Genomic DNA, 18,934 nt, shown 5'->3' with positions numbered 1-18,934 from the left:
TCTCTCCTCTCTCCCCTCTCTTCTCTCCCCTTTCCTCTCCCCTCTCCCCTCTCTCTTCTCTTCATGTGCAATGGCGTGATCTCGGTTCACTGCAACCTCCACCTCCTGGGTTCAAGGGATTCTCTTGCCTCAGCCTCCCGAGTAGCTAGGATTACAAACATGTGCCACCATGCCCGGCTAATTTTTTTGTATTTTTAGTAGAGACGGGGGTTTCTCCATGTTGGTCAGGCTGGTCTCGAACTCCTAACCTCAGATGATCCTCTTGCCTCAGCCTCCGAAAGTGCTGGAGATTACAGGTGTGAGCCACCGCACCTGGCATAAAATTAAATTATTTAAAAAAAACTGTTGGAAGTTTTGATTGTGATTTTATCAGATTAGTAGATTAATATATTTGGGGTTAGTGACTTTTATACATTGTTAGAACTTTTCTGTGTTTCTAATTTTTTGGAATAGTTATTGTACATTTATTTTGATCTTTTAAAAAAACACTTGGTTTGGGGAAGAGGAATATGGAAATAAATTTAAGGGACTTAAAACTGAAGATTCATTTGACAGTTTTCCTCTGATGTAGAAGGAAACTTTGAGCTGTAGTGAAAACGTTTATATCAGGTAGTGTATGATACAGACTTAACGTTTCGTTATACAAGAAACATATCATATTTTAACTTGTTTTCCATACAATAGCATTTTACCTTTATATGTTCTGGAAAAAAAGATGTTGAACTCTAAGAACGTGTGCTTGTTTCCATTAGATAGAAAAAAATGGACCATCAGTGAATCCGTTATACATAGAGTTACCCAATTATCAAATACCTTGAAAATAACTGCAATATGTGTTTCTTAACCATTTAAAATTCTTGGGAATAAGTTGGAGTATTACTAGTTTTTAAGTTATATTTAGGTTTCGTAAATATTTACCTGTATTTTTATAATTTGTTTCAGTCGTCATTGAATTTTGAGAAGCATTCTGAAAACTTTGCATGGACAGAGAATCGTTATGATGTGAATCGTCGACGACACAACTCTTCAGATGGCTTTGATTCTGCTATTGGACGTCCTAATGGAGGTAAAATTTGCTAAGGAATGATGTTATGGGTAATTTTCTTTATGATTTTTAAAGAATGTTTTGATGTGATTCGGTTTTTAAGCCTAACTCTCTTCTTTGAATTTATATTACTTTACTGTTATCAAATAAAGGTAACTTTGGAAGGAAAGAAAAAAATGGATGGCGTACACATGGAAGAAATGGTACAGAAAACATAAATCATCGAGGTGGATACCATGGTGGAAGTTCCCGTTCTCGTAGCAGTATTTTCCATTCTGGAAAAAGCCAAGGACTACATGAAAACAACATACCTGACAATGAAACGGGGAGGAAAGAGGACAAGAGAGAACGTAAACAGTTTGAAGCTGAGGATTTTGTAAGTTTTTTATAACTTTTATACAAATGAAGCTTCTATAAGTGCTATTTTAAGTGATTCTCCTGCCTCATCCTTCCCAGTAGCTGGGATTACAGGCACCCACCACCAGGCCCGGCTAATTTTTATATTTTTGTAGAGACGGGGTTTCACTACGTTGGCCAGGCTGGTTTGAACTCTTGACCTCAGGTGATCCACCTGCCTCGGCCTCCCAAAGTGCTGGGATTACAGGTGTGAGCCATTGCACCCGGCCAAAATACTGTATTTCTTAAATTACAGAAAAACTGACCTAGTGTACAGTCACATTTATCTAGTTCTTGTGATTCATTCTTGATAATTTAAAAGCTAGGTAGAATCTGCACTTTACCTTTTTATATATTCATTGTCAATTCTTACTCAGTATATATGAGTCACTGAGTCAGCTGGTGTTCTTGGCTCACACCATACATACTGGATTGAGATAGGCAAAACACTCTTACCAAGTTTCTGTTCTCTAAGCAAGTAATATTTTGTAGTGAATTTAGATAGGAAGTGACATTTAATTTGGGACATACTTGATAAGGAGCGAACTTTTGTTAAGACTGAAAGGAAGAGAGGGAGAGCTCATGCCAAGATGTTATCATCCTTGGTTTATCTTATTTTTTTCATGTTCATGTGTATCAGGGTGGGGGTTGGTGGTGGTATTGAGACAGGGCCTCACTCTTTTGCCTAGACTGGAGTGCAGTTGCCCGATCATATCTCACTGCATCTTCAAACTTCTGGGCTCAGGCAGTCCTCTTTTGTCTCAGCCTCTTGAGTAGCTAGCTCTAGGACGACAGATGCACACCACCACACCCAGCTTACTATGTTGGCCTGGTTGGTCTTGAACTTCTGGCCTCAAGTAATCCTCCGACCTCAGCCTCCCGAAGGGCTGGGATTATAGGTGTAAAAAGTAAAGTAGAGGTTCTTCAAAGAGACTTTCTTCCTTGTCTAATTAAGAATAATTAGTAACTTCTCTTAGAAGCAGAATTTATTCAAACGCTTGTGCTAACATTCTTAATTTATCTGCTAGCCATAATAAATCAATGTACTTTACGTTCTTAGCTCCTACAATTTAGCCTAAATATTTGCCTTGGCATGCTTATACTAGTCCAAGCAGGCGTTAAGTCATAGCCTGTTCTTCCTTATTTGGAGGTGTTTTTACCTTTCTCAGCATGCTACAAGTTTCTTCCTCCTTCCTTTGCTCTCCTCTGCTTTTGCCTCTTTTAAAAAGTTTAAAAACTTTTAAAAAGTTTTAAGCTGCTAGCCAATCAGGACAAATACAGAATATGAAGTCCTGTTTCAGCCAATAGAAACTGGACACAGCAGTAAAGTAGATGTGTCAAGTTGTAAATGACTCTGTCTACTTTGTTCGGTGTACTCACATGGCAAAACTGCTGGCGAGTGTACCCTTTCTGCAGAAAGTAAAAATTTCCTTGCTGAGGAAATTAAATTTATATTCAAGTGCTATTTCTTTACGGCACCAAAGAACAAGCATTTCTAACATAGGCATGAGTCATCATACCCAGCCAATCTTGTTATGTTTAAGGGATAAAAGTTAGCCTAGTACAGGTAAAAAGTAGTTAGTATTAGACGAGGTTAGAGAGAGAGGAAAGGATTTAAATCAAATGGAATTTTTGCAGGTCACGTACAGAATTTTGGTTTAATTACAAGGTTAATGAGAAGCTTGTTTAGAGAGGAGTCATGTGATGCGATGTTAGTTTTTACACTTCTTAGGTCTTGAATGGATTATAGCAAAAGAGAATAGTTCAGGAGAAAATAATGGCTTGAACTGGGTAGTTGAGATAAATGAAAATAGTTTTTGGATATGATATGGAAGTATTTTGGATGGAAGGTTTCAGTAGGAGGAAAACTTTGATAGATTGGATTTAGCGCAGGGAGTGGTGAGGGAAATAGAAAAATAAAAGATTACTCTTAAGTCCTGTTACCAAGTAACTTTGTAATGTATTCTGTATTCTCATGTTGGTGATCTGTTTTTTCCACTTAATAATCATAACATTGAAATTTTACAGTATAGTTGACCCTTGAATAACACAGAGGTTAGTAGTACTGATCCCCGCTTGATGTCAAATTTGCTTATAACTTTTGACTCCCCTAAAAACTTAACTACTAGTAGCCTACTGCTGACCAAACTCTTGATGATAATAGAAACAGTTAACACATATTTTGTATATGTATTGTATACTGTATTCTTACAATAAGCTAGAGAAAAACTGCTACTAAAGTCATAAGGAAGAGGAAATATATTTACTATTAAGTGGAAGTGGGTCATCATAAAGGTCTTGACTCTTGTCTTCATGTTGAATTGGCTGAAGAGGAAGAGAAGGGATTGGTCTTGCTGTCTCAGGTGGCACATATGGAAGAAAATCTAGATATAAGTGGATTTGCATAGTTGAAACCTGTGTTGTTCAAAGATCAACTGTATAAACAAACTCTGGGAATGGTAATAGTACTGTCATAGTATTGTGAGGGTTAAATTAGTAATACAATTAAATTACTTAAAACAGTGTGTGACATATAGTTAGCACTCAATAAAAATTAATGGCTGCTCTTATTTTCATATCCCACCCCCATTCTCAAGATGTGGTTGTCATTGACTATTATAATCCTAGATTTGGCAGAGTATTATTTCTAATAGTATACTTTAAAGATGCTATGCACATGTAACCACCGCCAAAATCTTAATTCTGCTTAGTTTGTATCTCTGAAGGAATCATGGTGCTATGCATGCATATTTGCTTTACAGTAATCTCAGTACAATGTTAGTAATCATTCATTTTTTTAGGTGATTAAAATATTTATATTACAATTCATTTTATTTAATATATATTAAGTACTTTCTTTAAATGAGGCAGTTTGAGTGCTAGGAATATGAAAAATACCTGAAAGAATACTGGAAAGGATTTTGGAGGATAAATGCATCTACCAAGATTAGCTTTAGAGTACTCATTCAGTGCTTATCTCAGTTTTGTTTTTAATAATCCTGAATATCACTTGTTGAAGTACAGATTTGAACTTGGCTTTGATAGTGAGTATATTAACTAGTGATGACAACTTTAAGAATTGGAGGCTGGATTCAGTGGCTTATGCCTGTTTTCCCAGCACTTTGGGAGGCTGAAGTGGGAGGTTCAAGTGAGGCCACGAATTTGAGACCAACCTGGGCAACATAGCAAGACCCATTATTTACAAAGTTTTTATTAAAAAGTTAAAATTATTATTAGTCCAGATGTGATGGCTCACTCCTGTAATCCCAGCACTTTGGGAGGCTGAGGCAGGTGGATCACTTGAGGCCAAGAGTTCGAGATCAGCCTGGCCAACATGGTGAAACTCCATCTCTACTAAAAATACAAAAATTAGCTGGTCATGGTGCTGCTCACCTGAAATCCCAGCTACTTGGGAGGCTGAGACAGGAGAATCACTTGAACCCTGGAGACGGAGGTTCCAGTGAGCTGAGATCTTACCACTTCACTCCAGCCTGGGTGATAAAACAAGACTGTATCTCAAAAAACAAAACAAAACAAAAAAAGATTAAATTATTTTTTAAAAAATTGGTCTGATTTTCCTCTTCTCTGATCTCTCAACCTTATGCTAAGGAGGGATTATTTCTTAGATTGATGCAAAGATATTCTCTTGAGTTTTTCTTGTTTTGTTTTGTTTTAAATGAAAGCAAGTTTATTAAGAAAGTAAAGGAGTAAGAGAATGACTACTCCATAGGCAGAATAGCCCGTTTTTTAATCCTGACTTTTTTCTTAGTTATGGATAATGAAACTTAAACACACTCTTGTTTTCTCTGACCAGCAATTAGTATAGATAGTAACTATTTTAATGGCTAGCAGAGTAAGCTGAGAGTAAGGTTTATGAGTAATTCATCTTTAATACAGGCTCAATGTCCTTTATCTGAATGCTTGGGACCAGAAGTGTTTTGGATTTTGGATTTTTTCGGGTTTTACATTTAGTAGTTCAGCATCCTTTTTCTGAAAATCCAAAGTCCAAGTGCTTCAACGAGTAGACAGAGCGTTACACTGGCACTCAAAAAGTTTCAGATTTTGTAGCTTTTCAGATTAGAGTTATTCAACCTGTAGCTAAGAGTTGGTCATATTTGATTCATCAGTTACAACATGTATGATTCTGAGATTGCTTTCAAAGGATTTATTTTTAAAATGTGAAATGTTTATTCCAACTTTGTTCCAGCCATCTTTAAATCCTGAATATGAGAGAGAACCAAACCACAATAAATCTTTAGCTGCAGGTGTGTGGGGTAAGTAATTTTTTATCTGTATTTGAGGGGCACAAAAATGTTGATATTTATAGGTTTCACTTTTTGCATTTTTCAAAATAGAGAGCAGGCTAGAATAAAACTTTCTTTGTAAAATATTTGTATTTGATGTGCTTAGCTACAGAAAAGGTAACACTCATCTTTAAAAAGGAGTTTTGGAATAGAAGAGTTTGATTTGAAATAGTTGATTTGCACATGCTAGTATCATTAAACATACTCAACTTGAATATGACTTAACTGATAATAGTGTAATGAAACAATTTTGAGAGCAGCTGGATAATGTAAAGGAACAAAAACTGAGTTTAAATTAATTTTTAGTTGTTCAAAGTTAACTGTGAAAGTACTTCTGATGATAGTGTGACATGAAGTTAATATTTTTACCTATGAAAATGGTTTTATATATATATATATGTGTGTGTGTGTAGACTGTCACAGATAATTGTATAAATTTGCTTGTGGAGCTAGTCTATATTTGAAATTATTTGTCTCTGATTTCTGATTTTCAAAGCTTAATGAGAGTTCTAGTAATAACCCAGCCCCCAATTTTTTTTTAAAAAAGACTGCTGACAGTTCAATTTGATAGCATTTTACAGAAGATTAAACTGAACTCATATAGTACAATTTAGACAGCTTTTTTAAAGATTCAAGTGAAGTTTAAAATAATGGAAAATTTTATAATACTAAGATTTGACATCTGAAAAATAAATTTAATTATTTGATACTAAATTCAGAGGTGCTCAATCCATCTTGGAACTTAAACACATGTTCATTTGTATTTTTCTATTGAAAATCAACTCACTAAAACAAAAGGATTGTGGCTTATGACAGCATACTAGTCCTAACAGTAAAGGCATTATTTTAAACTTTGCCACTTCCTGTGCTATATTGTATGTATGAGGTGAAACTCGGGAATTACTTTGTTTTCTTTTGATCTCCCTCTTTATTTAAGGGCTTTTTGAGGGTGGGGGTGGGGGTGGTCAGACACTTTTGTTAGAACCATGTGAATGGCATTGTTTTTTCTGTATTGCAAATTAGTATTTCTACCACTCTCCCCAGGCCTACACGCCCAGACACACACATACCCAACCAAAAAAATCTCCCAAGCTCCTCTCTTAGGTATGTTTCCTTATTATTCAGTTTTTCTGGGAACAACTGATTGCATAAGAATATAGAACCACCTGGAAGGTGTTAAATAGAATCTCTAAGAAGTTAGGAATAATTTGGATTTGATTAGAATGAAAGTAAATTTAAAAAGTCAAGAATGCCAGTGAGCGTTTGTCTTATAAAACTATAGATACTATTGGTACTGATCCTGGGTTGATTTAATAATCTTAGAAATGATTTAGAGACAAAGACATATTTGAAAATAATGAGAGTAAAATGTATTAATATAAAGATTTTGGTTCTACTGTTTCAGGGTTGGTCTAAGGATTTTGAGTACTAGTTGAAAAGATGTTCAAAAGGAAGATGTACTCTTTACTGTGTTTAGGTAAACTAAGAAAATGTGTCTGCATAAACAAAAAAAGAAAATGGTTAATTGTGGAATGGTTAATTGTTAAATTCCCAGTACTTCCCATAGGAATACAATGAAACTCTCATTGTATCACACTTTACTATTCCTCTCTCACTTTCCCCCTTGGGTTCCCAAGTATTGTTTTCCCTATTGCAACACTTAAAATAGCTATGTTCCTGAGGAAGACAAGAGAATTTTAGGAAAGACTTCAATAGAACTTTTCTAGTGCTACTTCCTTCCAGGTAAGTAAAAATTTACTAACGAAAATATAATATTTATAAAAATAAAAAGCAGTTTGTCCCTGAAACTATAATTTTGTAGATCAAAAACTGGCAGACTTAAACATGATGCCCCAATTTGAGGGATACCCTGCAGGGAAGGTAATTAAGCCATTTATAATATAACTACATAAATTGAATTCTGCTTAGAACCTAGTTGGCTTTACTGGAAACACCTTCATGCAGCTTATATCTGTGACTTCAGTAGTGTTTTTATCTTAACCAGGATCGTAGCGGTTTGGTACATAAAATTAATGGTTATTAAATAGTCCATCTCCATGCTCTTAATAATTTAAAAGTAAAACAGGAATTCAAGTTGCCTGTGAGAATTTAAAAATAATACAATTGTTTGATTTCTTTGGTGAGTGAGGAAGAAAGAGTGGTATATGTTCAAGTGTTAGTGTGCAGTTGAGTTGCATCAATAATTAGTGGCGACCAGGCACAATGGCTCATTCCTGTAATCCCAGCACTTTGGGAGGCCAAGGTGGGTGTATCACCTGAGGTCGATAGTTTGAGACCAACCTGACCAACATGGAGAAACCCTGTCTTTACTAAATATAAAGAATTAGCCGGGTGCGGTGGCCCATGCCTGTAATCCCAGCTACTCGGGAGGCTGAGGCAGGAGAATTGCTTGAACCTGGGAGGCAGCAGTTGCAGTGAGCCGAGGTCACGCCATTGCACTCTAGCCTGAGCAACAAAGAGTGAAACTCTGTCTGAAAAATAAAAATAATAATAAAGTTAGTGGCTACTGATCGTGTGTTTTCAGAAGTTCTATGGAGGACTGTTTTTGTGTCAGTGACTATGTCAGCAACATATTATTGGCAGAGCTTAACATTTACTTAAGATATTAAATAATGAGAAATTTCAGTGACTAGTAATTAGCTTAAGCATGGTCTTCTTCCAACTCAGCATTTATATATTTTTTCAGCTCCTTGGTAGTTTGATGAGCTTTCTTGATTTTAGCTCATATTTGATATACTACTTAAGAACATAAAGGTTCATTGCTCAGAGTTCTTTTGGTTTGTTGAGCATTCTAAATCAAAGCTAATTAGTGACCAGTTAATATAAATGGGTTGTTTTCTAGAGAATTCCAATATTTGCCACAAGCATACAGATTGACATCATTGCATTCAGTGAGGTAAATTATGATGAAAGCCAATGGGATTGATTTTATTAATAGGAACTTTGATAAACAATTAAGGGAAGGGAAAATTCTTCATTGAATTTTTTTGACAGTATTCTGTTGATGAATTGCTGTGTATGTTGAAACGACTTTTGAGTATCTGTCTTACATGAAAACAGTTGTTAAAATTATAGTGTTTTAAGAAAAAAGTAGTGCGACATGTGTTCAAGGTTGAAAAGGGAAAATTAATAGGATTTGAGTAGACAGCTTGATACAGCTTGGCCCCAAGTACATTTTATGTGGTCTGAATTACTTGTTCACCATGGAAATTGTTGATATTTGTGAAGTGCATATCTTGAAGCATGTTCTTTATATGAACAATGTTGAGAGCCCCCATTAAAGGGAAAATATCATATCGATTGGTGTTGATATAAGTTGTCACAGTTAGTGAAACTCATTTGACTAAAACTCATAGTATTGTAAACCGAAATAGATTCGTTAATAAAGATGTTAACCAGCTGGGTGTGGTTGCTCATGCCTGTAATCCCAGCACTTTGGGAGGCCAAGGTGGGCTGATCATCAGAGGTCAGGAGTTCAAGACCAGCCTGGCCAAAATGGTGAAACCCGTTCCTGCTAAAAATACAAAAATTAGCTGGGCGTGGTGCTGTGTGCCTGTCATCCCAGCTACTTGGGAGGCTGAGACATGAGAATTTGCTTGAACCGGGGAGGCAGAGGTTGCAATGAGCCAAGATCACGCCACTGCACTTCAGCCTGGGCGACAAAGAGACACTGCATCTCCAAATAAACAAACATTAAAAATCAACAAAATTCAAGCAGCACCAATTGTTATAAAAATGATCTTTAACATTTTTTTTTGGTATTGAAATTAGTGTTCACAATAGGAATTTGTTGAAATTGCTGTGTTATAGAGTCTTTGCATTTGGTCTGTGTATATACTGTTGTCTTAGTGATCAAGTTTTCTCTTCAAATTAATTGGAAAGCTTACTGGGTGCAGTGGCTCATGCCTATAATCCTGGTATTTTTGGAGCATAGGATTGGGGGGATCACTTGAGGCTGGGAGCTCGCACAGAAGAGACCCTTGTCTCTACAAAAAAATAAAAAATAAATAAACTGGACGTGGTTTTGTGTGCCTGTAGTCTTAGCTACTTGGGAGGCTGAGGTGGGAGGATTGCTTGAGCCCATGATTTCCAGGTTGCAGTGAGCTATGATTGTGCCACTGCACTTCAGCCTGGGCAGCAGAGCAAGACCCTTTCTCCAAAGAAAGAAACAAAAAGAAAACTTGATTAATTCAGATACTAATTACCCTTCACTTGGCTACATGCTTTTCTTTATACATTAAATTTGCCTCTTCTGTCAAAATAATAGGAAACTAAATTATTAACTGGCATCAATGTGATAATGACTCTTGACGTCACTTGATACAGTGCACACTTACAAGCCTCTTATCCCAACCATTCAGTGTAAGTTTACTATTGGAGTTGGAATGGTAAACATTTTGAAATATCTGCCACAGGAACAATTTCCATTTTCTTCATTAAGATAATGGTGGGAGAGTATTGAGTTCAGAATCAGATGTGGCCCTAAAACATTAGATCTTTTGCTTATTGATGATTTAGATTTTGGGCAGATTTCTTAATCAGATTGAATTTATTCATCTGTGAGGTGAGGATGACCACAAAAATTATAATGAGAAAAGCACTGTTGGGCTGGGCACAGTGGCTCACACCTGTAATCCCAGCACTTTGGGAGGCCGAGGCAGGTGGATCACCTGAGGTAGGGAGTTCAAGACCAGCCTGACCAACATGGAGAAACCCTGTCTCTACTAAAAATACAAATTTATTTAGCTGGGTGTGGTGGCGCATGCCTGTAATTCCTGCTACTCGGGAGGCTGAGGCAGGCGGAGGTTGTGGTGAGCTAAAATCACGCCATTGCACTCCAGCCTGGGCAACAAGAGCAAAACTCTGTCTCCCCCCCCAAAAAAGAAAGAAAAGCATTGTTAAGGTTAAATTGTCTACTGTGTAAAAATCTTTCGTCATGTCACAGGTGTTTAATAAATGTCAGCTAATTATGTTGTTCAAATCCAATAAATGAAGGAGATTCTCGTTGTAGGTTTGTTAGAAGGCAAAAATGAATTTCTAGGTAGTGGGCCAAAGAATGAAGTAGTTAAATGTAGTCATTGAGTCAGAAACTTCATGTATGTAGAAGGTAGCTATATGGAGATTGTAGTGAAAGAAAGGAGGTGAGGAATTGAAACGTCAGCTTTGAATTATCTGTGTGGCCAATTTACTTTGTATTATATGTGGCATTATTTTGGTTCTAATTTGTCTTCCTGAGAATTGGGCCAGTTCCCCGTCATCATTGCATTTATAGAAGACTAGTTCTTACATTCATAGGTATGGGGAGAGCATGAATAACAAGACAGTAAAAATGATAAAGTCAATTATAGGGCCAGGATTCGTGGCTTAGGTCTGTAATCCTAACACTTTGGGAGGCTAAGGTGGCAAGATCACTTGAAGCCAAGGGATTGAGACCAGCCTGGGCAGCATAGTGAGACCTTGTCTCTACAAAAGTAAAAATAAAATGGTCAGTTATTGTCAGGCTACAGTTATTTGCGAGGATAGAGGGAAATAATGTTAAAAAAATCCAAAGGTCATATTTGCCTTCAGTTGTTCTGAACTTAAATTTGAACATGAGAATACCTATGTAGGTGAGGTTGAGGTAATAAGCACATGAAACTTACAGAAGGTAGTCACTTACTTTCTCATTCCTTTATATAGGTGTTAAGGTTTTTCATCAATATATGTTTTCTCTTTTAAAATGTAAATATTTGGGGTCTTCTTCATATAGTTAACCAAGTCACAAAGCAAACATTGGATAATGTTTGACTCTAAGAGCTTAACTACTTGGCAGGGTTTTCCCAGGAGAATTTGTGGATAAAATCTATGAATAGATGAGCCAATTTTTAAATAATACAAAATGGGGATACATGATGCAAATTAATTCTTGCCTTTCAGTGCCACTTCACTTCTTCCATTACTTACAGGTTATAGTTACCATTAAGAACACTTCTTTTTGTTAAATGAGCAGGTTTATGTCGATTATTCAGAGTTGTTACACAGGACATAGATTGATTTTATCATGTCTATCTTAAGTTTTTCTTTTTCTTACTCTTATGTGTCAACCTAAAATTCTTTTTTCCCCCTGCTATCTAATTCCAGGTTAAGCAACCTGAAATTCTTGCAAAAGGGCACCTTTAATTTGAATTGTAATTGGAATCCTATGCTAGGGATAGTGTATAGCTTTTCTGTATTTTTTTCTAGTTGTTATTTGAATATGAAACATTGCACAGTAAATCCCAGACAAGAGCTATTGTTTTTCATTTTATAGGTGACAGATTAAGTAACTTATATAAGATGATACAACTGGTAAGGTTGGAACTAGTATTCAAATTCTGATAAATCTGGTACAAAAGTACATATTCTTGTGTAATATTTAAATGTGAATTCTTTTTGTGGTTTTCGAGTCAGGGTCTTGCTCTCTCCCCCAGGCGTGAGTGCAGTGGTGCGATCATGGCTCATTGCAGCCGCAACCTTCTATGCTCAGGCGATCTTCCTGCCTCATTTTAAAATTTCTTTGTGGAGATGATGTCTCATTATGTTGCCCAGCCTGGTCTTGAACTCCTGTGCTCAAGTGGTCCATCCTACCGTGGCCTCTGAAAGTGCTGGGATTACAGGTTTGAGCCACCATGCCTGGCCTAAAGATGAATTATTACTATTTTTTTTAAATGGAGCCTCACACTGTTACCCGGACTGGAGTGAAATGGCGTGATCTCATCTCACTGCAACCTCTGCCTCCCGGGTTCAAGTGATTCTCCTGCCTTGGCCTCCTGAGTAGCTGGGATTACAGGGGCCCACCACCACACCTGCTAATTTTTTGTATTTTTAGGAAAGACAAGGTTTCACCATGTTGGCCAGGCTGGCCTTGAACTCCTGACCTCGTGATCTATCCTCCTTGGCTTCCCAAAAGTGCTGGGATTATAGGCATGAGTCACTGCGCCTGGCCTAATACAAATTCTTAGCACAATAACGGTATATCCCTCCCCTTCCCTCTCAGTCCGTATCGTCTTTCTTCAGGGACTTTTGTCATCTCTTACTCTGTCACCTACTCTTTTGTGAGTGATTTCTTAGCTTTCACTTTTCTTCTTTTTAGGATATTTCATCATTCTTTGAAGACCTCATTGAGGAACTAGCCAGAGTATTTCTTACTCCTAGGTGTCTAGGAATCCAGTTTTGGGAAAGGTGAAATTTGTACTCAGGAACTATATTGAGGCTTAAAGACAGTATATCTACTTGCTTATCTAGTTGTTATCTCTTCTGCTTCCTTGTTTTTGTTTTGAGACAAGGTCCTACTCTGTGGCCCAGACTGGAGTACAGTGATGCCATCACAGCTCACTGCAGCCTCAACCTCCTGGGCTCAAGGGATCCTCCTATGTTAGCCCCCCAAGTAGCTGAGACTACAGGTGCTCATCACTATGTCTGACTAATTTAAAAAAATTTTTTGTAGAGATGTAGTTTCACTCATTGTATTGCCCAGGCTGGTCCTGGACTCCTGGACTCAAGCAGTCCTTCCACCCTGGTCTTCCAAAGTGCTGGGATTACAGGCATGAGCCGCCATACCCAGCCTACTTCCTGGATCTGATACATTCATATTTATAAAAATTTTTATTTTTTCTAATATCTTCAGCCTTCCACATCGGATCATTTTCCGTCTGCCTAAAGTACATTCTTTAGAATTATTAAGGATCTTTTCTTGAATTATTTTGTTTTTGTCAAAGTTGCATTTCTGCCCTCTGCCATATCTGGCATTTTCAAGTCCTGATCTCTTTGAGGCTCTATGTGGTAGATTAGGTCCTCCTCGGCTGTTAGGTTCTTTTATGTACACTCTAAATTGAAACTTTTTATTTACTTCTCTAGAAATGTGTGGAAATCATTTTCTTGCTGATGACTCTACTCCTATTTTATATAGTTGTGTTTGATTTCCTCCCTTATAGTAATTTTAATGTAAGAATCTAGAAGAAGATAATAAACTTATGTGCTTAGCCACATTGAACTAGAAGTCTCTGTTAGCCGTGTTTAAACTTACTTAGTTGTGGTATAGTGATAGAACTGCCTTCTGCTTTAACACCTGGATTCCTCTCAGATGAGATTACCTTTTACATTTTATAGCACTGATCATTCCTCAGATTCCTGGGCTTTACTTAACTTAGATTTCGAGTTATATGCTGAGATTTTCTCTGACATTTTATTAATAGCAGGAATCTTTTTTTTATCCTTTATCCATGCCATTATCATCTGCTTACCAAAAATAATTGGAAATCTTACATTGTTAGTACACTCCTAATATTATTTACTGTTCTTTGTTTGAGATCTTTTTTTTCCTTTGAGATGGAGTCTTGCTTTGTCGCCCAGGCTGGAGTGCAGTGGCGTGATCTCGGCTTACTGTAACCTCTGCTTCCCGGGTTCAAGAGATTGTCCTCCCTCAGCATTCCGAGTAGCTGGGATTATAGGCGTGTGCCAACATGCCCGGCTAAGTTTTTTTGTATTTTTAGTAGAGACTGGGTTTCGCCATGCTGGCCAGGCTGGTCTTGAACTCCTGACCTCATGGTCTCCCCGCCTTGGCCTCCCAAAGTACGGGGATTACAGGCTTAAGCCACCACGCCTGGCCTGTTTGAGATCTTTATTTGTTTTTGTTCTGTTACCTTTATTGTGTCATATCAGTAAAGCTATACTTTGGTGATAATACTTTGTGTGTTTTTGTGTGCCATAAGAAAAAAAACCCATCATATTGGGCTTTTTTTAGACTGTCAGGAAGTTCGAATGTTTACCCTAGTAAGTCAATGTGTTTAATTTTTAGAAAGATGAACCTTTTCTCAGATTATGGTAAGCTCTTGTTGTTTTTATCCTTTAGTGTTTCAATAGGTGAAGCACCATACCGGCTTTATCTTTTGGAGAGCTTGAACCCTCCCATGAACTGAAGAGTCCCTCCGGGTTTCCCTAGGAGTCCATATTTAGTTTTGGATTTTGAGATGATCCATGAGGAAGCTTGATTTAGTTTTTGAGGAGGGAATCATTACAAGTATCTGCCCAACTCACTAATTCACATGATCTTATTTAATGTGCAGAACTCATTTCTTTTAATTCTAAACTTTGCAGCTTTGAAACTGATGTTTTCAAAGTTTTTGTAAGGATAGAGAGACTTCACAGCAACGTCTGTTTGATTATACACACACATTGATTAAATTATAGAAATAATATTTATTTTTAGCAGCTGCAGTAGTCTTGAGAAAAGTCTGCCCTTAGCAATTATTCATAGTACTTATTTTCAGAAATCAGGATTGAGTTGGTTGTTCTGCATTCATATAATGCATTGAATGTAGAGAAATGATCAATAAATACATGAATTGATATTGTGAAATAGAATTCTTAGTCATAACTGAAGTATTTAGAAATAAAAGGAATGTAATTTCTTATTGGTAATAATTTTGTAAGTGGAGTAAAAAGAATGAAAAAATTGAAATTTTAATTCTCTTTTCTAATGGGTAAGGGAAAATAGAAGTGTATTTTATATTCTAAATCTTAAGAGTCATTAGGTTGAAATTTGCAGTTTTTTATAGTTAATGCAAGACATGTTAGAATATAATTTGTCTTGGTTTTAACATTCTGAGCCACTATCTAGCAAAATTTATCGGTATTACTTGACATTGCCCAATTCTTTCTGTATTTTGTGGGATAATGTTTTAGCTTTACTTCTTAAGTTGGGATATAGTTTATACTTACTTAGTTTAGTTATTTTACCCAGGAGGTAGCTGTTAGTTTTTAAAAGAAAAAGTTTGGAATATACTATTCTTTTGGTGGTTTTATTCTATACTAAAATTTGAAATTGTGAGTGACTGTTGTTCGTGCTTTATTTATGCAGAATACCCTCCGAATCCTAAATCTAGAGCTCCAAGGATGCTGGTCATTAAGAAAGGTAATACAAAAGACTTACAGCTATCTGGATTCCCAGTAGTAGGAAATCTTCCGTCGCAGCCAGTTAAGAATGGAACTGGTCCAAGTGTTTATAAAGGTTTAGTCCCTAAACCTGCTGCTCCACCTACAAAAGTAAGTTCTAAATTACCACAAATGTAAATTTTGAGTGATAACCAATTTACATACTACAGGGGAAAACGTTAAAGAATGTAAAATGTGTGTGAAGGTACTTCGTGGGGTGCTGAGTTCTAGGTGGCAAGAGTTGACCCATGTGTGCTCTTAATTATCTTTGATGTGGTGTGTGCGTTTGTGTGGTTTTACTGTTTTAGCAATAGTAAGTGAAACTTTCAAGTTTTTTTTTTTTTTGCTAGATGTATTTGTGATATATTTGCTTAATGATAATATGTAATGCTGTTTTACCTGGTGCTCAGTTTTAGGTTTTGGAAACTTACATGTTTTCTTATTCTCAAGAGAAAGAAACCCAACTTTATGTTTATGTAACTTTGGAAAAATAGCAAATTAGTTAGATACCTAAATGCTCAGTTTTGATTTTATTTGTAGAAAAAGGGACAGAGAACTGTGTAGGAATAATGCAGTGTGATACAAAAATAGTTGTTTTTATGAGCCTAGTGTAATCTTTTTTGTTTTATCATATTCATGGTTTTTGTCTTTCTCCTATAACCTGTTTTTGATAGCCGTTAATATTTGTGTGTTTTTCTTTAGCCTACACAATGGAAAAGCCAAACAAAAGAAAATAAAGTTGGAACTTCTTTCCCTCATGAGTCCACATATGGTGTTGGCAACTTTAATGCTTTTAAATCAACTGCCAAGAATTTTAGTCCATCAACAAATTCAGTGAAAGAGGTATGACATTAAAAATTACTCTTGAGGAATGTAACATTTTAATTTTGATAATTTAACAGTGAATAAAAGGTAGACATTCATTAAATGAATACATTAAAATGAGTTTCATTCCTTCAGAAAACTGGATTCATATACTTCATTTGTTAACCAGTTTTGCACTTTGGGAAAGTAGGAATCATTTAAAATATTTTAAATGAAAATTCCCGGCTGGGTGTGGTAGCTCATGCCTGTAATCCCAATACTTTGGGAAGTGGGACAGGAGGATCACTTGAGCCCAGGAATTTCAGACCAGCCTGGACAGTATGGTGAAACCCTGTCTCTACTTAAAAAAAAAAAAAAAAATAGCTGGGCATGGTGGTATGTGCCTGTGATCCCAGATCTTGGGAGGCTAAGGTGGGAGCAACACCCGGGCCTGGGAATATCAATGCTGCAGCAAGCTGTGATTGTGCCAGTGCACTCAAGCCTGGGCAACAGAGTGACCCTGTCTCAAAAGTGGTGGTGGCAGGTTGGAGATGGAGAGGCGGGGAATTCCAAACATCCCAAAAAGCAAAGAAGAATATTTTGGGGGGTGGTGGGAGGGACAGGGTCTCTGTTGCTCAGGCTGGAGTACAGTGACTCATTTGTGGCTCACTGCAGCCTTGACCTCCTGGGCTCAAGCAATCCTCCCATCTTAGTCTCCTGATTGTCTAGGACTACAGCTACAGGTGCTTGCCACCGGGCCAGCTAATTTTTTACTTTTTGTAGAGGTGAGGATCTCGTTATGTTGCCCAGGCTGGTCTCAAACTCCTGGCATCAAGTGATGCTCTCTCCTCAGCTTCCCACAGTTCCTGGGATTACAGGCATGAGCCACCACACCTGGACCAAGAGTAATTTTTAAGAAAATAATTATGAAAATTGCAGTATTTGATACTTGTGATAGTTATGTTATAGGATTGAACTTAACTCATAATGAGGATTTGTATTGTATAATGTCTTCTTTTGGGGATGATGGACATTTTATTACTGTTAATACTGAGTGGGGCGAAAGGAGGAACAAGAGAGAAAGGTATGTATTGTTAGTGTACTGACTGTGAGTACCTGGTAGTTCAGGTATTTCTTTCTCATTTGATCGAGGTTTTGAAACTCCCAGAACAGGGAGTTCTCTTCTAGTGTCAAAGGACACCCATAACACTTATATTATTATACCTGAAACTGCTTTGTGTACTGTATTGGAACCCCTCATATACTATTATTTATGATCTCAGACACAGAATTTTTGAGCTTTGAGGGAAGGACTAGCATTCCTAGCTAGTTAATTCTGCTGAGATTAGCTATACAAACATTAATGCCAACACGTAAGCATTATTATGGTTTGTTTCCGTGACTGATAATCCATATGACACAGAGTTTTAACATTCTGTTTTGTGTTCCACTGTCAAAACACTAAAGAACCAAAAACGGAAGGATTCTTTCTCCTCCTCTCCCTGCTGTCTTTCAAACATTTTCCCAGGTGAAATTCACTCTGATAAACCTTACATATGTGTATAAATAATTATAAAATAGATCTTACTGGAGCTGTTACTGAACTGTAGAGCTCTGTGTAACACGGTTTGAAAAGCTGCTCTTCTGTGTATTATAGAAAAATTTAAACAATTCTAGGATGCATTTATAAAATAATATTTAGACGCCTAATTTAGAATCATAGTTCTGAGTATTATTAGACCTTCATTGTTTGTGGGACAAGAAAAATCTTTTGTTGACTCATTGAATAGGAGAAAATACAGGGATAGAGAGAACTAGACTTTAACATAGACATTATAATCAATTTTGTTTTCTGTGAATAAAGGTAAAATAGGAAGCTGTGGTAGTAATGAATTTTATGTTGACATTGATTCCTTGGCTACGTATTTATCAGTATTTCTGAATTTCCTCCTAGTGTAATCGCTCAAATTCCTCTTCTCCTGTTGACAAACTTAATCAGCAGCCTCGTCTAACCAAACTGACACGAATGCGCACTGATAAGAAGAGTGAATTTTTGAAAGCATTGAAAAGAGACAGAGTAGAAGAGGAACATGAAGATGAAAGCCGTGCTGGCTCAGAGAAGGTAATTGAATAGCAATACTTAATTTGACATTGATCTGTCATTGAAATATTTGAGCATGTATTAGGACCTTGGAATACATTTGAATCATCTCCTTGGAAAGTAACTTGGAAAGCCATGTGCATAAATAATAACTTCTCCCCTCTCCCTGCCCCTTCCTCCTCCTCTTCCCCCTCCTCTTCTCCCTCCTCTTCTCCCTCCTCTTCTCTCCTCCTCTTCCCCCTCCTCTTCTCTCCTTCTCTTCCCCCTCCTCTTCTCTCCTTCTCTTCCCCCTCCTCTTCTCTCCTTCTCTTC

General features: G+C 36.9%; 1 protein-coding gene across 1 annotated transcript in view; it reads left to right on the top strand.

Annotated features, from left to right (window-relative positions):
- Positions 1-18,934, top strand: part of GPBP1 (GC-rich promoter binding protein 1) — an 86,169-nt gene that overhangs the window by 53,071 nt on the left and 14,164 nt on the right. Inside the window, exons 5-11 of the mRNA XM_011942916.1 lie at positions 943-1,066; positions 1,198-1,421; positions 5,649-5,715; positions 6,790-6,849; positions 15,644-15,828; positions 16,420-16,560; positions 18,476-18,643. Coding sequence (XP_011798306.1) covers positions 943-1,066; positions 1,198-1,421; positions 5,649-5,715; positions 6,790-6,849; positions 15,644-15,828; positions 16,420-16,560; positions 18,476-18,643 — 969 coding nt within the window. The remainder of the gene's footprint in view (positions 1-942; positions 1,067-1,197; positions 1,422-5,648; positions 5,716-6,789; positions 6,850-15,643; positions 15,829-16,419; positions 16,561-18,475; positions 18,644-18,934) is intronic.

This window comes from Colobus angolensis, unplaced genomic scaffold (genome assembly GCF_000951035.1).
Source record: "Colobus angolensis palliatus isolate OR3802 unplaced genomic scaffold, Cang.pa_1.0 Scaffold212, whole genome shotgun sequence".
Taxonomy (NCBI): Eukaryota; Metazoa; Chordata; class Mammalia; order Primates; family Cercopithecidae; genus Colobus; species Colobus angolensis.
The sequence above is the reverse complement of the archived record's forward strand: the minus strand, read 5'-3'. Positions and strand labels throughout refer to the sequence as shown.